We start from the raw sequence: 23204 nt of genomic DNA, 5'->3' as shown, positions 1-23204 counted from the left end.
AGCTACTAGTTGTCATTCTTCCTTTTTTTAATATCTTATTCCTTCATATTTTTATTTATTTTAGTTGTTTAATGAATTCGTTTATCGATTCAGTAAGCTATTCTTTTTATCAGGATCAAACAAATCGAACGAGAATCTTTGAGTCACACCCCATGTTTTTGCATCTTTTCATAAAAGCAAAGAAATAATTCTCAAGAAAATGCAATGTGCCATCATAATTCTCAAAAAAGCCATTTCAAAATGTTTGACTATTTTCTATTTTGCAATTAAAATGTTATCAAAAAAAACACAACAACATCATGAAGCAACAAAAAATGAAAACAAAAAACAAAAAACGAAAAACAAAAAACAAAAAACAAAAACAACAAAAACAAAACAAAACAAAACAAAACAAAACAAAACAAAAACAAACAAACAAACAAAAAACAAACAAAACAAAACAAACCGAAACAAACAAACAAAAAAGAAACAAAAAAAACTATAAATCATGAAATATCGCATGGTCGATTCTAGTCATTCATTCGAACAACATGAATCACGGTTTTTCGGGTTGTAATCGGGACCGTCGAGCGAAATTTTCGGCACATCGGTTAGTAGTCGGAAAATCTTAACTTCCCGAAACCGAGAAGTATTTTGAGAGTCAGCCCACGCGTGGAGACAAAGTTAATTTTTTTGTTTTTAAAAAACAGGAAGAAAAACAACTCAGTTGTTTAAGGCCCCGAGGCAAGCGCTTTGGTTCATGGATGGTTTGGACATGAAAGCCAAAAAAAAAAAAAAAAAAGAAAGAAAGAAAGAAAGAAAGAAAGAATAAATAAACAAAACAAAAAACGAGGCAGCCATGTGTAATTGAAAATCTTTAGATAAATTAATTCAAACAGCATCCTGGTTATGAAAACTAGCCAATCACTGAATGAATGGGCTTTCAGTGCCAAGATAAGATTAAGAGCTAATCGATCTCATCGAGCCGCCTATTTTTCAAACTATGTTTGTGTTAGCTATCATAGAGATGTTTAAAGATCGAGATATAAACCTTCTCCTCTGCTGGCGGCTCTTACCAGAAAATAGACTAACATCTTCCTGTCCCCACCGCTGAAAGGGGATATATTTGACTTCCTGTCCCCACCCCTGATAGTGGATATAATTTACGTCCTGTACCTACTTCTTGCCGCATCTCATAATATGAAAATGGTCAGTCTTAGCATCTGTCTTCCTACCCCCGCCGCATATACATTGTCACACTCTTACTTTCCGTGTCAGTACCTTATTGAGCGGTTTACAATTGTCAAAGTAATTCAATTGTTATCCAGACGGTGAACGAGTTATCCGTCACTTGAACTTCAAATTCATTAAATGATTCAGCTAATCATACAAGACGCACGACTATAAAACGTACTTACGTCAATATTCATTCTAATTTTATCAGTGTCGTTGTTGTCAAAAATATCGCCCGCAGTTCTTGGGTTTTCATGCAAATATAGTATTCGTCAGTATTAAGTACTAAAATCGGTGTTCCGCGGAAAAGATTTTAAAAAAATATTTAGAATAATCAAATTAGCGCTATTAATCTTCAGGAAGATATAAACCCTACTTGAAGTGGGGTTTTTTACTTATTTATTTTTATTTTTTTCGTTTTCCAGATTTTGTACTGTCAGTAACACACACTAAACAACAAATCTTGTCCAAGTCTGAAAGCCTTCAACCTTTTTCGTCTTAGTATCAACGCAGACTGAGGCTAGACATATCGCTCGTGGTCTGCTAACGTGGTGCACTTTATACTTACATTTTTGGTTCGGTTTAAAAATAAAACAGGACACGTTCATTGCTTTTAATTTAGAGGAACTTGAATGCAAACGTGTTAATGAGATTTCTTGTGTTTCCAGACCGCATTATCATTCACGACATGAGATTTTAAAAATATACTTTAAAAAAAATAATATAACAAAAGATCTTCCTTCCCAAAAATGAAATTGAAAATTACTTACAAGGTATAACACGTCTTTAAGAAATGTGTTATCTAAAATGCATTAGGATAAACAATGAAAACAATTCCTAAACTTTTCATGAAGATGTTAGAATGATTCTTACTTGTGTATAGATTGTAGGCTCTTCGTCTTCAGGGAATTTCTTCCTTGCGCCGAACATCTTTTCTCTTGCTTTCTCAACGGAAGTAATATTTTTTACTAGAAATATATTTTACTACAATGAAACTCTCATCTAGATGCGCTCAGAATCGATTCTTAATAATATTGAGTAAGGAATTCAAGCAGTTGATTGGTACTCTTTTCTTACAAATTGTACTTGTGTTGGTAAACCATTAGTAACATATCCAAGCCTGAGATATCAGAAATGAAACCACGTCTAAACAATCACACCCCTCTAAGAGATGATCATGATTTTGGCATCACCTTGTAACAGGTTTGCACCGCAAATAACCTAATGTCCTGCATACGAGATTATGGAACCCACAGAACAAAGAAGACGCGGCCGTGAGGCTCTCAATAACAAAAGAAAAAAACTATTTTGGTTATTTAGATCGATAAGAAAACCAGAAACAGACAGTTTCGTGCTTTTAAAGTGTGAGGGGCGAGTTGACACTCATAATAAACGAGAAAAGCGCGTCAGCCATAATGGAAAAAAAAACCATAAAGATAAGCGTAGTGCCTTCAAACCAGATGGCTACTACTTTTTCTAATTAACAATAAATCCATAAATGTCTTCTAATATTTCACGTAAGGCACGTACGTAAACATAAAGGTAGTTAAATTTCTTACGGATCAATGCAAAATCATGTAGTCTTAATTCAACTATCTATTTGTATTTGTATTTATTTTTTGGATCTTTTTTTTTCTTCAAAATTGTCTTTGAGCATGTAACCATTTAACTCTGTATATTCATAATTTTATTTATAATCTGCGATTAGCATGCGCAAAGCACCTGTGCCATGAGCTATAAGAATGAGATAATAATAAAGTTTATCAATATTATTATCATTATTATCATCGCTATCGTCGTAGTCGTCGTCATTATCATCATCATTATTATTATTATTATTATTATTATTATTATTACTATTACTATTATTATCATTATTAGGCTGCCATATTGTTTAGAAAACGCCGAGAAAGGCAATCCAAGAAGGGGGCTACATTTATTGCTTTTAGTGCAACAGATCCATTCTAATTTTTAATATTTTTTTTACAGAAGACTGACGTCTCAGAACTATATTTAAAATATCTGCACATATATTTCTTGGTTCACATTTTTAGCGGACGAAAGAAAAAAAAACCGACTTAAATTTTTTTGTTTGTTTGTTGTTTTTTTTTTTGTTTCTGTACTTGTTATATACGCGTTAGTGACTATTTCTTGTGTGATATAAAAAGATATAATCCATATTAAATCCATCGAATGTCTATAATAGATAAGATAGCATTTCAAAGAGAAAACCTATAGCGTCAATAAGTCTTTATTGGTCGTATTAATGGCACTTTCCCAAAGCAATGTTCTAAGAATTTTCAGACATTAAGGCGCTTATGAGTTATTATTGAACGAGATTGCTCGATTTTTCACTACTAATTATTTACTTCCTTTGAGCTTTTCTCGTCTCTTGCCTTCGAATACACCGTTTTTCTAATAATGGATAAAGGAAATAAAATGCATTTCGAGACAGGTTTTTTAATAAGGAAAAAACGAAGTAGCCTTGAGGGTTTTCTGGATGACTTCGGCCACGACACTCGGCCTTTATTGCCGAAATGAAGTCAAAATCAAAATCATAGCTAGAAAATTTGCAAAAAGAAATGACAAAAGAAAGACGATGGAAAAAATCCAAGCTTATGAAAAATATTTCAGTCGTATGAGATCAGATAAAATTAAAAAATATATATTTAATAGTACAGACTTTGTAAGTGAGATATTTTTTAATATATTGTTACTTCAAATTAAAGCTATAAGATTTGAAGATACAATGTTTCGCTCCTTGACTTATCCACCTTCGTTAGCGAACACAGTACACATTTTATAGTTCTAATAGGGGAGGATAATATATATATATACGTGTATAAATAAGCCTTTGTTTTTGCCCGTTCAAACTCGTCCTTCAGCACTTGAATGCGAGGCTTGCCGTCCAATGACGTATTGATCCAACCAAAATGGCGGCCGAGTGAGAAAGGTCTTCTATTCACTAGTATTAAAGAAGGATGCAGCTGCACAATATTGAATCCTTTCAAATTGACGTCTTTTATAGTTCGGGGGAAATGAAGCTCAGTATAACCTGTCTAGTTTTAATAAGATTTAAAGCTGTTGTAGAGACAAGGTTTCTTAACCTTTTTCTTCTGTAATAACCTACGAGAACTATCGGCAGAGTAAAATAAGATTGTGCAATTGCAGTAACTAAAGATGAAAATTTCTCGAGAAGGCTCTTCATGCTAATAGCCTTGTTTTTCAGCATAACCAACCGATTTTTTTTTTTCTATGACAAGATAAGCGAACAGAAGTAGACAATGTTAAACCTGTGTTTACATTGCTTAAGAAGTTATGGCAACATTAGTCTAGTGTATTGCAAATTATCATGAATTATACGAAAACGTCTGATGTCCGTCATGTTCAGGAAATACTTTATCTTGTAAGAGACAACGTTAAAAGCTCTTATATCGTAAAAAAGCTCTTTGGATCGATGTATAGCAGCAGAGCTATGATTGATGGATGGATGCATGGATGGATAGATCGTTCGTAAATTATTATCAATTTAGTTTATAGTGCGCAAATATCAATCAATTTAAAGTAATTTTCAAATGCGTTCGTTCGTTCGTTCGTTCATTTATTTTATTTTATTTAATTAATTAATTAATTAATTAATTAATTAATTAATTAATTAATTAATTTTTGTTTCTCTTTTCCTCTCTTCGTTTCTTTAACGCCTTTTTTCCATTTTTGCTATCTTTTCCTTGGCTTTCATTCCTAACACTCCCCATCACACACCCTTTTGTCTATTCCACAGCTAGAATTGTTTTTAGGCAAAGCTTTAAGAAAATGATTTCCATAATCAGCTTCCTTTACTGATTTAGTTTACTTATACTTGACCACATACCTCTCCCATATTCAAGCGCACGTCTACGTTTTTAAGACTCATTACTTTCAATTTTTTCCACAACGTCAGTTCGATCCGACAATTAATTTTTTGTCTTAGAAACTTCCAGTATTTTTAAATTAAATCGCAGATATTTTAATCTTGGATTTCTTTAACTCCCTTATAAGTTTGCAGAGAAAATTTTTAATGAACCACAAAGTCTAAGCAATTAAAAAAGCAAAACTTTAAGAGACTTCAGAAAATATTAGATGTAACGTGGGCCAACACGTCGCAATGGTTAACCGTTAGAGGTTGCGAGTCTTGGTTAGTTCAGTTTGATTTGGACTTTACTGAATTTACTCCATTTGATATTTTAACTAAAATCAACTTACTTCTGTGAGGGGGGAAATGAAATAACATTCGTTGCTCTGTGTAATAAAATGGTGGCTGTAGCTTGTCCCTAACAAAATAGCAGCTCTATATAGAAACAATTTATCACTCACAGAAATGTACGAAAAAGTCACTTGACTTGCATTTTTAAATTAAAAAAGGTAAAGAAAGATAAATGCCTATTGTTTTGAATTCGGCCACATACTTTGATGGTGTTTGTTCTTTCATTTCATAAACGCAATCAAATCGTCGAAACAATCACTTTAGAAGCCAAAAACTAAACTACATTAATGAACTTTGTTATGAATATTTTTGTCTAAAAACTAACAAATGCATTCTTATTTTAAAGCTGTAATTTACTTAGACTTTCACAAGAAATAACAAGAAAATCTAATACAAATTTAAAATAACTATGTACAGCAGCAAAGCTGTTTATTGTGTTAAAAAGGTGTAAGATTATATAACTAATAGCATCAAATCATAATCGTAGTTATATAGGAAAACCATCCATATTTATCGTTGCTGCATGGTCTTCCTGTGTTAAAAGAATCACCAGTCCATGGTGCTATAATTAACTCATAACCGTCCATTTTAAACACTACTATGCACAAAACTATACTACATTTTTAAACACATACCAATATAAAAGATTCCAAGCCTGATTCAAAGAAGTGTCGCACAGTTGCAGATCTACAGGCGAATCAGTTGGTCATCGTTAAATAATGAATGTCTTTAGTACATTAGCATATATCAAGTCAAAATGCGACAAGATTGTATTACATACCCCAGAACAGAAAAAGGGAAAAGTGCTAACGAGAAAGCTAGAGGTTATCAACAAAATTAACGGATGAAAAATTAAGATCCGGTAAAAAGAGCTATTTAGGCGATTTTTTCTTTGATGGCGACCGATTTAATGGTTTTTGGGACTCTAGTAAGAAAATGCTCTACCGCTGTTGAAATATCCGGTGTTCTTAGAGAGAGAGAAATAAGTGAGTTTGTAATGCATTTCAAAATGTCTAGAAAATGGGATGAGCAAGCTTAAATAAAGAAAACATATCTACGAAAACAAAGTAAGAGCCTTTAGAGATCATAATCATGATTGATGTGAAATCAGTTATCTTCGTTTCTGACGGGCTTCAAATCAAAACTGAAGAATATTGATGAGACCATGGATTAAAAGTAAAGTGAAAGCGTTAGATTTGGGTCAGAATTTTGTGCCTAACAACCTGGTGTCCGTGTCCGTGAAACACAATAGATATGAAACCTATATATAAACCTTTTCCTTAACTAAATCTTCAAGAATATATTCTTGCTACTTTTTGAAATTTTAATCCTGTAAAACGCAAAATTAAACAAACGTTTCTTGAAAAAAAAATTGAATATAACTCGACCTGATGCAAGCATGTGGTTACGCGAAAAAGCCACAGAAGAAGAAGAAAACGATTTCAGATGATAGACTGAATTGGGTCGTCACGAGTTAAAAATAACATGAGAATTAAGGTTTAGCATGATTTTCAGACTGTTTTTTAAAAAAATGTCTTTACAAAACGGTGGAATAAAACGAGTTATTTTTACTGGTGTTTAGGACGTAATGTCTGATTGAAATTTTGGTTGACAAGTCACCAAATATAGACGAGCATGTTGATGAATACTATCAATATAATATGACTTCAAGTCACTATTAGTAATTCTAAAACGTTTTACAGCATAATAAAGACAGCTTTTAACCTAAACTTTCCCGCACTTCAGTGGAAAGAAAAAAGATTTTATAGATTGAATCTCTTAATGGTGTGCTAAGATTTTCAGTGCCAATGCGACCATTGCGTAAAGTGTGATTTTGAAAATATAATATTTGTACTTTCTATAAGAAAAACTATATGAATTGCATTTTAGATTGGAATAGAATAGCTCATGAAATCAAAGCTTTAATTTTAGTATGAATTTGGTGGACATAAAGCAATACTTCTTTCCTAGTACTTGGCAGAGAACTGCAGAAGGCGAACGACCTAAACGACCGTCGGTTGCAAAGGCTATCTAAAAGCATATGCTTTAAAAAAATGCATGTATCTACTTACGAGGAAGGGCTCATTTTCGTACGGTGAGCCAGGGACTTGGTGAGCTCCCAATTGATGTAAGAAATCAATGACAGAATTCCTAACCAACCCGGCACGAGTCGCATTTGTACGGCGTTGATCCGACATTACGTTGCCCTATACTGACTCATTCAACGAATTCTGACGCATATTTTGTAAACCATCCCAAGAAGATGGACCCCAGTCTGGGATTTGGTCATTTTTTTAAGTGTACGTTAATAGTTGCGGTTTGGGAGGTATCTTAAGTGCAATCACTGTCTTTCTATTGGAAATCAATCAGCCTGGCGCTAAAACCACACAGTTGTACATATATACATATGTCACGATTTCTAGGTTGTCATGTGACCAATTTATATTGCACGTCGCTTCCTGAAGTGAGTTAGAGTCTTTAAAAGATTAAATATAGATATGTAAAGCCATAAATATATGAACGTTGAGTAATTATATAGTAGGTGTTTAGGGAGAGAGGAAAGGGATAAAGCTAGTAGCGAGGGAATGAATTTAGAAGACGGGAACTAAAAGAAGAAAGACTGAATGTGCATGGGATGAAAGACGAAGACGGCCAAGAAGAACACAGAAGGGAAGGAATTGAAGGAGGAAAAAAAAAAAAAAGAAAAGCAAGTCTCTCAATTTGCAGCTGCATAAGTTGCTTGATATACTATGAGGATCAGCTCAATTTGATAAAAGCAAGTAAATAAGGAAGAATTATAAAAGACTGGAGTGAAAAGGAAGATCACCAAGAGGAACACAGATCAGGAAAGCAACTGAAGGAGATAAGACGACGAGAGCAAGTAAACTAAGGAAGAATGAAGGGAAACTGTGGCGAAAAGAAAGAGTCATTAGGAAGAACACAGAAGGAAAGCAACTGAAGGAGATGAGACAACACTGTGAGCAAGGGTAAACTAAGGAAGAATGAAGGAAAACTGTGGCGAAAAGGAAGAGTCATTAGGAAGAACACAGAAGGAAAGCAACTGAAGGAGATGAGACAACAAGAGCGAGTAAACTAAGGAAGAAGGAAGTAAGTGAAACTGTGATGAAAAGGACTAAGAGTTAGGAAGAACACAAGGAAAAGAACTGAAGGAGATGAGACAACAAGACTGAGTAAATGAGGAATAATGAAGAGAAACTGGGAGGAAAATGAAGATCACATCTAAAGAAGAAGAAAAAGGCCGTGATCTTTTTTTGTTCCCGGTACACAGAGAGCCTGATAAGAAAATTATCGAAATAAAACTTACCGGCTCCGTACGTGACGACATCAAAACTGCTCAAATATATTAATCAAAAACAGAACTAACAAAGAAGACGGTAGATTTACCTGCAGTGACAACAAACATCTTAGACATAATAATAAGGGTTTACTTAAAATAGTTAATTAGCATTATGGCCTATGAAGTTGGGCGGCTTTTAGTGAGATGATATTCGACGTATGTTGTACCGAGAGAAATTGAATTACGCGTTCATTAGAAATATCAGTTAAATTCTGCTTGGTATAAAACACGATATTCCAACCGTCAGATATCAGTTGCCAAAAAACAGCTGGTTGATCGGTTTAAGCCACTATGAAGTTACAGGTTCACGCTAATTACCTAACGTTATTAATGTAACTGTCACTCAGAAGATATATCTATATACAAGAAACATTTGTGATAAAATATAGTACAAGTATATCTGAGTAGTGGCATGCCACTACGCAGATTAAAGTACATCAAAATTATACCAGAAATTATGGGATACCATCCCTGATATTTTTACTTGAAACCCCTAGTGATAGACAACTTAAAAATACCAGGAGGGATATCGCATAATTCCAATTAAGCTTGTCGAAAACAGATTGCGAGTAAAGTTATCAATGATTAACTCCCTTTCTTTGCAGGAGGTCGCGTGGGGCCTGTGGGGCCATTTCAAAACTCCACGTTAAGGCACCACTTAGGGGGTTAAAAAAGAAAAGCCAGCATGGCAACGAAGCTAATTGAAATAGAGCAAATTAAGCGTATTTCTATATATACTCGGGCTGTATTTTGGTTTAACTCAAAACCATCATCAGGCGAAATAATTACAAAGCTTTTGTGATACTTTTTACAATACAATGTATATATCTATCGATATCCATCTATATAATTTCTTAAGGATGGATTTCTATGGCAACCTTATCTAATTATTTATTTAAATTTTAATAGATCTGATGGCCTTGAGCAAAACATATGAACTACTGATGGACAAACGCTTGTTATCAGATACCACTATTTAAATATTTATAAGGGCAAACAAGGAGGAATTGCTAACGAGAGCGTCAGCTAGGATTTCGATTGAATCAAAGTTTGGTAAATTCTTGACTTGCCGCTCTACAAAACTACACCATTTTCCTTGTGTCCGGATTAAAAACAACTTTTTTGAATTACGCAATAAGCCAACTAGAAATGCAACGAAAACTTTTTCTTGTGACTTTTTTGTCGTACAAATTAAGCGGTTTAGTTGCTTGAATCTACTAAAAATTGTCGAATAATGATAAAAAGTTCAAGTATTAAGAAGCAGCTGCTACACGAGGAAACTGACAACATAAAACTAAAAAAATAGAATATTGTTTAGGTGTAAAAAAAAAAAAAAAAGAAAAAAGAAAAAGAAAACGACAAACGCTGAAGTAGTAAATGATGCTGTGACCGTGGGGTTAATAGAATAACAAACAATTGATTTTGTCCAAGTATAAACAGTCGGATTGTCTTTTTGAATTCGATACCATATGGCGAAGGAGATGGGACAAGATCATGAATATGACATTGAAAATGAAATCAAAATACAAAAATATTTGCAGAAAAATGGTGTTAAGAAATTAAAATACGGAAAATAGCAGCATTATCTTGCGCTGAAGCTAGTTTGAATATTAAAAAGGAAGTGAAAACTGACAAATTGAACAAAAAGATAACACAGTTTACGCGAACATAAACCTTAAACTAAGATAAGATTTTATAAACGTAGATATCATACTTCTCTTTCCTCCTGCGTCCAATGAAGTGCTTCGGAAGACATTTTACAACGCAGTTCAAAAAACCGCTAATTTTTTTTTTCGGCGTCCAAAAAGTACGATCAGAAGAGAATCTAACGTTTTTTAGTCGTGTTGTTGATGTCCCTATCAATCGCAGAGCACTCAGTCTGCAAACAAAACAAAAAATCAAAAAGGAAAGAATACGATCGACAATATTAATTTCTTATGCTTGAATTTCATTGGCCTGACGTGCGGAAACTCAATATCGATCTTAACTTGGTTTATCTGATATATGAATATTTTAACGGAATCGAGGAAATTGATCCGAATTAAAGACTATTTAGTCCATAACTTTGACCATAACCATGGCAACCAGCATCGTAACTAGGCAACTAATTCAACACCTGCTGAGCCCGCGAACACTTAATGTGAAAGTGACTGCATTTTTCATCATCACCTCTAAATAATATGAACAAAGCCTAAATCAAATTGAGCGGCTTGTTTAGTCTAAATATCAATTCACTGGCGGGTTACTTAGTTCAGGGAGGTTTTCTAAGTTTGGAATTTTTCGAGAGGCGTCGGCTAATGATGTATCTACTTTCACAAAGTAAATATTTTATGTTTGGGAGTTAAACAAATTTGTTTAGTCGACTTCGCAAAATTGACCATCTGGTCGCTATATATTAACCGGTAAAACGTAAAACAACCAAGACCCATTCAAGAAAGAGTTCTTTTGTTTTTTATTCCGCTACCTACAGAGTTCCTCTTCAATTTAGCGGAAAATAGTCAAGATTCAGGTCAGGCGCAGAAACGGAATTAAAAAATACTCGCGCATTTTTTGCACCTCTTTACGAATTTCAGCGGGAAAGATTAAAGAAATCCAAGAAATGCAAGCTCGCGATCGTAAATTACCAAAAAAAACCTGATCATCATTGTTACACTCCTCAACGGCGATTCTACTTGAAACATGAATGACAATAGTGTAATAATGTCATACACTGTCGATAACGTCTTTACCCCACAAGTAATTTCGTAACGAAGCCTCCAAGCTTCCCACTATGAAATTTTTTTCCCTTCTAATATGGCTACAAACATGAAGAAATCGTCTTGCATAAATCATTTCGTTATGAAATTTATATAACTTGAACTTTTTATATCTGTCTATGGCATCCCTGTCACACGGTGTCTGTAAAGACCTTTGTTATGGATAGGCGTATTAGAGAAGACGATATTAATGTTAGTTTTTTATTAATGTTTTTCAAACACGCAAAATAATACACGTAAAAGCACTTAGTTTTACTAACAACGACTAGTAATAAACCATGTTAAATAATTTATCATCCGTTATAAGTTTTCATACTTGTACGACTTACTACCATTTCTGTAACCGTTTCATCCGCGCCGCATTTATCAAATATTAATTACCAAACTTGCGCTTGTGGTTGGTTTGAATACCATCAGGTTTAGGTGTTTTTTAGGTATATTATCTGTGAATTCGTAATGGAAGAATAACTGACAAAGATTATTTGTGCTTGATAAAGGAAAGAGTCAAACGAAACAGCTAAAGTAAGAAAGAATTATTGGTGTTTCTCTTGAGATTGAATAGAAAACTTAGCGAGACGTGACACCAAGCATGAAGTGAGCACACGGAGGCCCGTTGACAACATTCTTTCTCTCTTGCTTTGTTCCTTTATTTCTTTTATTTTTCTTTTATTTATGTTTTCTTGTTACTTCTTCTCCTTCTTCTTCTCTCTCCCTCTTCTTTTTCCCCCAGTTTCTTTCTTTCGTTCGTTCTTTTTTCTCTCGTTCTTTCCTTCCTTTTTTGTTGAACATTTTTCTTCCTTTTTCTCTTTCTTATTCCTATTTTCCTTCGCTCTTTGTTTGCGCGGTTTTTTAGTCTCTTTTATCTTTTTCCTTGTGTCCTCTAAGGTTATTATTAAACAGGGCTTTTGAGACGTGTCCAGAGCTCCTTATTATGTTTACATAAGAGCTTGTCATAAAATTACCATGAATCAACACTGAATATCTGATGTCTCTTCTCAATAACAAGGCAAATAAAAAAAGCACTTCAATTCTGAGATATTTAAGAGGCAATGTCTGTAAAAATCAAACATAATCGAAAATCCGTGGCCAAGTTGAAAAAATCGATTTTTTTCATATTTGGTCCAAAGATGTAGAATACCATCCCAATAAACGTACTAATGTTCATTTTGAATAATTTCACTTTTATTTTGAGAAAATCGTGAAAATCGATTTTGGCCGTCGGTGCCCTCATTTCAGCCTAAATCCGAGGTGAAAATGGTAGGTCTGAGAAAGGCGCTCGCGTTTAAAAATGAAGCAAACTAGAGAAGATCTGTTTTTGGAATATGGTAAAGGAAAGATTAATGATTATTTTAAGCTAAAAAATGAATGGGGAAACGCGTTCTAATAAGCGAACAGGAACGTTTTGTAAACTACATTTTTCGGGTTCTCAAATATTTAAATTTCCCCCTTAGTTTGCAAAGCGCATTTTCATGTGCACCGGGTGTTCGGATTTATCTGAAATTCCAGCCATAATACCTTCGAATGTTCAGCAAAATCATATGTAAAATTCAGCTTGGGTTATTTAATGAGCGCTTTATACGAAACTCTCGAATTCAGAGAAATTTGCGTTGTTTGAGCTCGGCATCCGACGAAACCTTTTCGAGGCAGACATAAATATATCCTTAATATATTTTCTTGGTGTTCAGTTCCGACATTTGTTTTGATATTATTATTTGTCGATTGAATATTGAGCAATAAATTGTATTTTTTTGCTCTTTTTCGACATTACTTTAAAATGCTGTTACTTATTAAAAATTATAATTTGAAACAAGCATGTAAACACACGCGTCGGCACGATCTATATGACACTTATAAACAAGCCCATATAACTTCAGATTCTAAAAAGAGTTACATTTATGTCCAGATTTAGGACATTTAGACTAAAAAACACCGGGAGATCCTACCTAAAAGATAAATTGCTTGATTATTGTTCATACCTAGTACTGAATTTCGGCTTCTATAGTTTTTTTTCTATAGTTTTCTCGGATGCCGAGCTCAAACAACGCAAATTTCTCTGAATTCGAGAGTTTCGTATAAAGCGCTCATTAAATAACCCAAGCTGAATTTTACATATGATTTTGCTGAACATTCGAAGGTATTATGGCTGGAATTTCAGATAAATCCGAACACCCGGTGCACATGAAAATGCGCTTTGCAAACTAAGGGGGAAATTTAAATATTTGAGAACCCGAAAAATGTAGTTTACAAAACGTTCCTGTTCGCTTATTAGAACGCGTTTCCCCATTCATTTTTTAGCTTAAAATAATCATTAATCTTTCCTTTACCATATTCCAAAAACAGATCTTCTCTAGTTTGCTTCATTTTTAAACGCGAGCGCCTTTCTCAGACCTACCATTTTCACCTCGGATTTAGGCTGAAATGAGGGCACCGACGGCCAAAATCGATTTTCACGATTTTCTCAAAATAAAAGTGAAATTATTCAAAATGAACATTAGTACGTTTATTGGGATGGTATTCTACATCTTTGGACCAAATATGAAAAAAATCGATTTTTTCAACTTGGCCGCTAGATGTTTGATTTTTACAGGCATAGCCTCTTAAATGAATTGACAGTATTCCTGAAGGTTATGTGTGCTTATGCTTTAAGTAGAACACAGAGATTAATCGCGGATCCTCAAAAAGTCTTGAACGAAACGGTCATGCGTGCAGTTCAGTTATATTATCGAAACAAGATTTAATATCAAGAGATAAAATTGTTAAACTGGATCTGGACCATCAAGTCTGCAATGATGAAATTAATGGAAATCGAAAAAAAAAACCAGAAAGAGGGATTCAAAAACACATTAATAATTCATGAAGGAAACACAGTAGAAATCATGACTATGAATGTGATTTTATATCTGATAGAGATTCGTCTTCATTCACATAAACTTTAACTTGGATTTTCTCTATCAAACTTGGTTCATTTCGTAAAGAATTCAGTACAATATGAGAACATACATCATGAGTTTTCTAAGCCGTTTAATAAACGAGCAGGAGTGGTTTATCGGGTATAAAACACGAGGCTCAAGTAAATAAAAAACAGATACGGAGGCGAAGACAAAAAATAAGAAAAACGAATTAGCAAAATAAAAGACAAACTATGGAATAAAAGGCAAGAAACAAGTAAGGAAGGAGAATAAATAAATGAATAAAATAAATGAATGAATAAACGAATGAATGAATGAATGAATGAATGAACGAACGAATAAACGAATAAATGAATAAACGAATAAACGAATAAACGAATAAACGAATAAACGAATAAACGAATAAACGAATAAACGAATAAACGAATAAACGAATAAACGAATAAACGAATAAACGAATAAACGAATAAACGAATAACGAATAACGAATGAACGAATAACGAATGAATGGATGAATGAATGAATGGATGAAAGAAAGAATGGATGAAAGAAAGAAAGAAAGAAAGAAAGAATGAAAGAATGAAAGAAAGAAAGAAAGAAAGAAGAAGAAAGAAAGAAAGAAAGAAAGAAGAAAGAAAGAAAGAAAGAAAGAAAGAAAGAAAGAAAGAAAGAAAGAAAGAAAGAAAGAAAGAATGAAATAATGACATAAATAAAGGAAAGAAAAATGAAAGGAAGCCAATAGAAAAAAATGACAAGGACGAAAACGTCGGGTATCTTTGTGGCATCATTTACTATTTAATATATTAACTATTTAAGCTAACATATTAAACAGCCATTTTCGTATTTTTCCATTAAGCACGTTCTGGAATCATCTCATCGCATTATTGTTCCCCTGAAGCGGAAAACATATTTCCTGTCCAGCCTCGAGGAATCCAATTCCCTTTAGTGAGGGCTTCACAACAGTGTCAAATAAATATAATGAGTCATTTGATAGTGCAAAAGTATTGTCAGGCTTTAAATAGAACATAGAAGGTGAGACCGAAATGGTACATGGGAAATGCGTTAATTAGATGTAGCTAGTGTTATAAAATGAATCATAATATGGATCATATAAAATGGGTTTTCCCGTAGGGGGAGGGGTGGGTAGCCGATCTTGCAAATGAATGACACTCAATTAAAAGTAAATATAGATTCGCTATGTCTCCTGCTCAAACACGTTGGGTGTCAGTGAGAGTAAGCTCATTAGGAAGCTCAATCCAATCAATAAGATAACTTGTTTTTGTGTGGTAAGCATATCTAGTAATTTAAGATTCTCGACTAGTTTAACGGAAGAACGCTTGGCATAAGTAATATACATATGACTATATACTTCGTACGGTGGCAAATAAGGCTTGTTTTAAGATGGGAGGGACAATTAAGCCAAAACGAAAAACGAAAACATGAACCAGAATCGGCTGAATGACCTAAGTGGAGTGACGTGAGCAGGCAAGTCAACTATTGAATATCCATATGCTTATCTGATTTTGAGCTTTCTGGTGTTTTATCTTGAACTTTAAGAATCAGTTACAGGGGCGGCGGAAGCTGAAAAATTTGGGGGGGGGGGCACTCCAATATTTCACAGTACCTTGAAATGACCCCCCCTCCCCCCTCCCTGTTTAGCTTGATTACAAACGTGTATGTGTGATATTTCAATCAGTAACATTTTGCGCGCATTAAAGCACTTGCAATTGTGCTGAGAGACACAAAAATGATGCAAGTTGTCGCTAGATATATCGTATATTTTTTAGATACAGAAAATTATGTAATATCAAAATAATAAATAATGGTAATCATAACCAAATCTCATGCGTTTTTTTTTGTGTGTGTGTGTGAGGCATTATATTCTGGGGGGGCCAGGCCCCCCCCCAAAATCTAGTGGGGGGGTCTGTGCCCCCCCGGCCCCCCCGCTTCCGCCGCCCCTGGTTACTCCTTCATCAGTTCATACATTCATTCAGTCATTCATCTCACTCACTCACTCACTCACTTCCTTCCTTCCTTCCTTCCTTCCTTCCTTCCTTCCTTCCTTCCTTCCTTCCTTCCTTCCTTCCTTCCTTCCTTCCTTCCTTCCTTCCTTCCTTCCTTCCTTTAGTTAGTGTTCAATCCTTCAATCTCTTTTTCTTCGTTTTATTCATATATTAATTAATTCTATCAGTTAGAAAACATCTCAATAAATTCATTAAAAGAACACCCTTCATTGTTACGGATGTAACAATCCCGTCAGGCTTTATGTACATTATGCCTGATCAAATGCTGATCGCTAACCGCAATCTTTTCCCCCCTACATTCTGTGTATGTACACCTATATATTATACAATAAACTCCGTACAAACTCTGAATATTTGGTCCCATAATACGATGGAAACTAAATTGATCATTTTAAATCCTCAAAACACTCTATTTAGCATCGGACAGCTGGGGTATACTTTCATAACGTGATGCATGTTGTTTGTCTTTTAGCCTGCGTTGAACAGATATATAGAAAAGTAGTCTCCAAATACCGCTTGAACAAACGTGTTCTTATCATAAGCAAACTGGTATCCTCGATTGCGTTCACAGGTTGAGGAGATCCCCGCATAATCAATCTAATGTCATCATGCACTAAAGACCAAAGGAACACTACACTGTACTACACTTACCCCGAAGTCAGGCATTGTGAAGTTACTGGACAGCGAAATACTGAGATGGAAAGAAAGTTAAAAAGCCTTTTTCTTAGGGAACAAAAATGAGCAAGTCGCCGTACGACTCAGAATGATGACAAATGAAGTGGTAAACTGATAAAAAAAACTGGAAACAGCTGTCATGTCCAAGGATGTATGGTCTTACGCTTAACTCGTTCTGTGAAGGATTCATAATAAGATAATAATCGACATTTGATAGGATACGAATATATGGTATCAAGTAAATGAACAGATGTCTCAAGACTTCGTTAATCTGATGGCAGTATATAAGTCTGTAAGGGGGGAAATATGGTAGGTGTTAAGCATTAATATAGGAATGAACCACAGATCACCTGCCAGCTGGTTACGTTAAATCTAGAAGTGAGATTAACAATTGTTTTCAATTACGCGATTCATATATCTGGTCTGTAATATACACTGAACAAGATTGTACTGGGTAAAGATGAATCAACAATTGCTGACAAGTTCTAATGTACCCTGCGTAATCAATCGAGCTTTTGGTAATCGAACTCAATCGAACACCAATCGTTTGATCGATTTTCGATTTGTTCGGCAATCGAACACAATCGAACTCACAGCAAAGTCTCAATCGAATAAAATCGAACGTCCAGAAATCGAACTTTGAAGCAATCGAATACAATCGAACCTCGTCCCAAGCTCCAATTCAATAGCCTTGCTGTCATTCTCATTTATATACAAGAATGTTTTCACGAGGTTTTGATTATGCTAGCTGCTATAATCGCTGAATTGCTTACTGCGATAGCCGTGGCTTGTGTAGGGACTATGCCTACAGACTTCACGTTTTGGACATTGGCAGCTCTGACACCTTCGACTCTCTTCGCACTTTAGGTCTACGCCGATTATCGACGTTGCGGTTTTTCTACTGTTTTCTTCCTGGAATATGAAGTAATTAAAGTGATTCAAGTGAAATTGCTGTTACCTAGATTATCTTCCTTGTCACATGTTTATTTATAACTACCAAAATCGAACAATCCAATCGGGTCGCGGTAAAAAGCTGAAACGGCTGAAAGAGCTAAAACAGTTGAAAATCATAGAAGTCCAAACATTTTATGAATTCAAACCGAAACGTATAAATCATTAACTTAGACAATGTTCAAGTTTTTTTTTGTTTTTGTTTTTGTTTTTTTGATAAAGGGCGCTCAAAATGTCTGCGCACATCAATGGAACATACTATAGATCACATATACAATGAACACTGTTATACAATACTATAGACAACTTCACGGAGAAGTTTTTTTTACTTGCATATTATTGGCTGCATTTATGGTGTGGGATTCCTTTACATCAAACTACTTCGACGCATTCGGGCAAGAGCAACGTTGCCGCAAACCCTGCGCACCGACATGGCTGCCAACGATAGACAACAAGACAGTGAAATGCATGTATATGACAGGATGTGTCACCCAAATGCAGAGTCTTACAAAGACCTCACCCCCGGCAAATATAAGGCCTGCATGAAAATGAGAAGAAGCACATGTATGCCAGCAAAGTCTAAGAAGTCGAACAACTTTTACGCCTTTAGTATCCACTAGAACGGGAGGTAAGGCAGATGAGTGTAGAAGATACCGCAGTAGGCTCGCCGAACTAATAGTCAACAAGAAAGGAGAAGATTATGCCACTGCTGTATCCTGGATACGAGCAAAGGTTTCCTTCTCCATTTTGAGATCAGCTCTTCTGTACCTTAGAGGCTCAAGGACCAAAAGAATATTGAAAAGGAGCATGATTTTAAGTTCAGTATAGATCTGGTTACTGACAATATTATTATAAATGAAGGATAGGATTTGATATGCATTATTCAGTAAAATTCTATCATTATTATCATATGACTGGGCTTCATCAAGAGATCATAATTTTATAAATATTATCTTATAATATTTTACTCATTATCTTAGGAGTACAGTGTTAAACGTCTCTTTAGCATACCTGTAGCCGATACATCCATATTCATTATCTACACATCTATCTACTTGTAACGTTTATAGCCAAAACACTCTTGACATTTTAACAATTAGTATCACACACAGACAGACAGCTTATCAACATTTGAACATGTCAAACATCCATTATTAATGTTGATGTTAATCATTAATTGTTAATAAAAAAGTGACGCATAATATTGCGCAAAACAATTTCAAAATTCTCAAGCTCCGAAATCAAAGTTCCATCCGTGCAATTTTTGGGCGGCTAAATACAATACTAAATACCATCCTACAATAGGAACCATTAAAGCATATCGAATCACTAAATAAAATACCCGTATATGTGGTCAAAATAATGACCAAGGGCTCAAAAAACTAACATTAATGGACGACCAGACTTTTCCTCAGCTGGTTGTTAAGCAAAGAGCTTAGAGTTCGAACTTTTTATATCAACTTTAGGATAGTTAGAAGATTTTTAGAAAGCTGGACCTGATCAGGCATGTTCTAGACCATTTTATATTACGTCGTAAAAACTACGAAGTATTTACAGATGTTTTAAACAGCAATATCGAAGTTAAGAAGCCCTTTATTGCTAAAACGTTTCAAAATTATCTACTTTAGTTAATCACACTGGATAGGAGCTGATGAGAAAGATCACGATCCTTAGAACTCTGCATCTGGTACTATGACAATTCGCATATCAAGAAGGTTTTGTAAAATGTTTAGGATATTTCGTAGAAAAACGTTGAAGATCAAGGAAATAAGCTGTCTAGACAGATGTTGTATTGTTATCAAAATCAACTTGATGAGCGGCTAAACTCGATATTTTGGGAGCGATTTAATGACGAGTTTATCAGGCTGATATCATAGTATGATCCTAAGTTATAATCCATACCTTGTTTCGGGTGGTCTCTTCTGCTATCGGTGAGATGGGTTTTTTCTCTGGCGATGCTAAGAAACTTTGGTCAGACATACTCGAATCTGTTCACGGTCAGCACCTAGGACTCTTGGTATCTTCGTTTTCAACGGAATCTTGTTGGATACCTTTTGCGTGGGTGACCCTGTCACACAATCACAATCCTATTGTTGTCTAATTGTATTTCATCACGATACAAATGCAAATATCATGGTGTCAGATGTTCTGGGGCTGCATCACTCACCCAAGTGACTAAAAAGGTACTACAGAATTTGCAAACAAACTAAATATTTCTTATAAATAGCATCCATTGTTAACGGCACCACACTGGCGCTATTCTAGTGTCTTGAGACTCTCTTGGGAATGCTTGCCACCCATCATTAGTAATTGAAAATGTTCTACGGAATATAATGGGAACAGCTAAAACCTATCGGTAAAGCATTAACGAGCATCAGAAATTATTCTTTTTTTACTGCCAGATAAAGTATCATTTGGAGAGGAAAATAAATGTGCTGGCATCTTAAAACTATACTGAATATCAAGAAACATCGAATTATATCAAAAAGTCCATCACCTTATCATAAAACTTTAAAGATAGTGAAAAGCAATTTCTTCACTCGGTATAAATATTATTTTTCAGTTTCTTTAATATACAAGTTGAAATTAATGCATTATGGATGCCTAAATAATAATCTAAAGCTAAGCCTACAGGCGATAGTATTAATATTATATTGTACTTAAACAACAAAATCCATTTTATATATATTTACAAGGATAGAAATGATGTTTTTTAAATTTCATGTACTACTTAAACTGTTGTATATTCAAATTAACATCATACTGAAGATGACTTCCACAGTCGACAACGTTTTTTTAAAAAACTTTTTAAAAAATCGTTTCTAACCTTGTAAATATATATTAGTGTCAAGAAGCAGTCTCATGACAAAATCCATTTTAACTACGCATGTTTAGGATATGATACAATAGTTCATAGTTCATGATTTCTGCAGTGCACGAAATCACGCAACTATAAATACACATTTAAAAAAGGCAAAGCAAAGCTTCAGTCTGCAGCTCTATGTACTTGGTAATTGGTTTCGGCGACCTTTTTTTTTAAAACAAGTATCTGCTAGGCTGAGTTCCAGATCAACAATCATGGTCGACAAACATATGCTTCATGCCATTGAATAAAAAGTCTTTAAAAACAAATATAACATAAGGTGGAACTTTAAGGTGGGTCCTGGCCGGAATAAGAACGCATATTAGAAGCATATTTTGTGTACTGCGCTAAACTGCACTCACATTTGCTGCTCGACTAATTCACGCCCTGAATTTTTTGGCGGGAAAACTGAAGCCGCGCGCGTGTGCATATGTTTTTGGGAAATGACAAGCCAAAACACAGGTTGCATCTTTGATAATAACTAAGTTAGAAACTACTGTTTGTGAGTGAGAACAGTCATTTTCCTTTGAATGTTTTTATGATATTTTCCTAATTTGAAGTGTTATGACTGAAGTAAAGACTTTTCTATTATAACTCTCTTAAGTCACAAGTATCTTTCATTAATGGTAAGCTAGGTTTGGGTGCCAGCTTTTGAGATATCATATTAAATGAAATTGTTTGATCCCTCAGTGTTATAAAAAAAAGATTCCGGTTTGAAATAGAGCGAGTATTAGGGCGATAATATATCATTCTATTGAAGATACCTGCTGTTAATCTAGATCGAAGTGGCGTCAACTGAATTACGTACATGACGTACAATTGTTGCACAACCTACGCGGGCTAGGAAATTGGAAAAAAAATTGACACTAATTACACGAAGAAATCTATGATCGGGAGTTAAGTAGCCACCTTCAGAGATACTTACGAAGTTACTTCCAAACTTACCTTAAACTTAGTTAACGTAAATTAAAAAAAAAAAAAAAAAAAAAAATTTAAAACGTTACTGGTCCTAAAGAGAGAATTTCAGAAGGAATTTTGATGTTTTTAGTAAAGAGGTAGGTTAAGCATCCTCTCTCATGTTTTCTTTTTTAATTTCTTTTTTTTTTTTCTTTTTTTTTTTTTAAGCTGATACTTACGAGTTATGATACAATTGTAAGGAATGAAGGTCGCCTCTAGCAATAAAATATTAATGCACTGTAATCTATTAGCTACTAACATGCCTTCGGTTATAGATTAACTAGCATGGCATGAAGTCATGTACAACTCAAATATTTCAAAAGTTAAGCAAAACATATATATAAGATTTGATGCTTTGATACACGGAGATCGATACGTAAATTATCAATGTCCAAGGGCAAAATGTTTTCATAATGTTTTCATGGCATGAAGCATGCACAATTTAAATATTTCAAAATTTAAGCAAAACATATATGTAATAGAAATCTTTAAGATTTGATGCTTTGATACACGGAGATCAATACATGAATTATCAATATCCAAGGGCAACGTGTCATTCCCTGGAGAATAAGATTCTTTGTTTGAGTTGTATTTATATTCATGAGTCTCAGTCTGATGCGCAACTATTAAACAAAGAAATGATACTCTAGAGAATGACAAGTGGTATGAAAAAAAGGGGAACGAAATACTCCCGAGCTGAAGATGTTTATTCTGCATGTGCAAACTCAAGGTTCGGAGGACTGAATTATAACCCGAAAAAGTATGTGCATAATATTACTTCATGGTTGAGTTTGAGCCAACGCTGATCGAGTGCTCTATACGATTTAACAGGCACTGGTTATGTAGTAATGTCATCTTGACTGTCTTCTCAAAGTACACCGAAGTAGTCAACTACTAGTTGATAGATAGATAATTTGTAACACCGTAGGGTATGTGAAAATGAAACTGACGTTTCGGACGTTAGTCCTTCATCGATGGTTTACTCCGATGAAGGACTAACGTCCGAAACGTCAGTTTCATTTTTACATACCATACGGTGTTACAAATTATCTATCTATCAACTGTTTTACTGAAAACACCGACGCAGTTTACACTAGTTTTCACTAGTTTTCCACCTTAGTCAACTACTAGTTTATACTAATTATATACCAAAAAGGAATCTAGGAATCAAACCTAATAAATTCTGCAAATATAGATTAACATCCGATCCAGCTATTGTATGTGCGTGTACAGCCATATGTCACATAAAGGAACTT

The 23204-nt window shown here is 34.5% G+C and overlaps 1 protein-coding gene across 5 annotated transcripts in view; it reads right to left on the bottom strand.

The window, feature by feature from the left end:
• Nucleotides 1–20186, bottom strand: part of LOC116290665 (voltage-gated inwardly rectifying potassium channel KCNH7) — a 32070-nt gene extending 11884 nt beyond the window's left edge. The window contains exon 1 of one of the 5 annotated variants that reach the window (XM_031697758.2): nt 20031–20186. In XM_031697758.2, coding sequence (XP_031553618.2) covers nt 20031–20108 — 78 coding nt within the window. In that variant the 5' untranslated portion in view covers nt 20109–20186. Of the gene's footprint in view, nt 1–2085; nt 2448–7527; nt 7774–10527; nt 10688–20030 lie in introns of those variants that run through there. The other 4 variants (XM_031697760.2, XM_031697756.2, XM_031697757.2 and 1 more) reach the window with 4 other exon arrangements.
• Nucleotides 20187–23204: the final 3018 nt, after the last annotated feature.

The sequence above is a fragment of the Actinia tenebrosa genome, unplaced genomic scaffold, assembly GCF_029948245.1.
Source record: "Actinia tenebrosa isolate PJP-AT-01 unplaced genomic scaffold, QUT_ActTen_1.0 PGA_scaffold6__47_contigs__length_16458017, whole genome shotgun sequence".
Classification (NCBI taxonomy): Eukaryota; Metazoa; Cnidaria; class Anthozoa; order Actiniaria; family Actiniidae; genus Actinia; species Actinia tenebrosa.
This window is presented reverse-complemented; position numbering and strand designations above follow the sequence as displayed.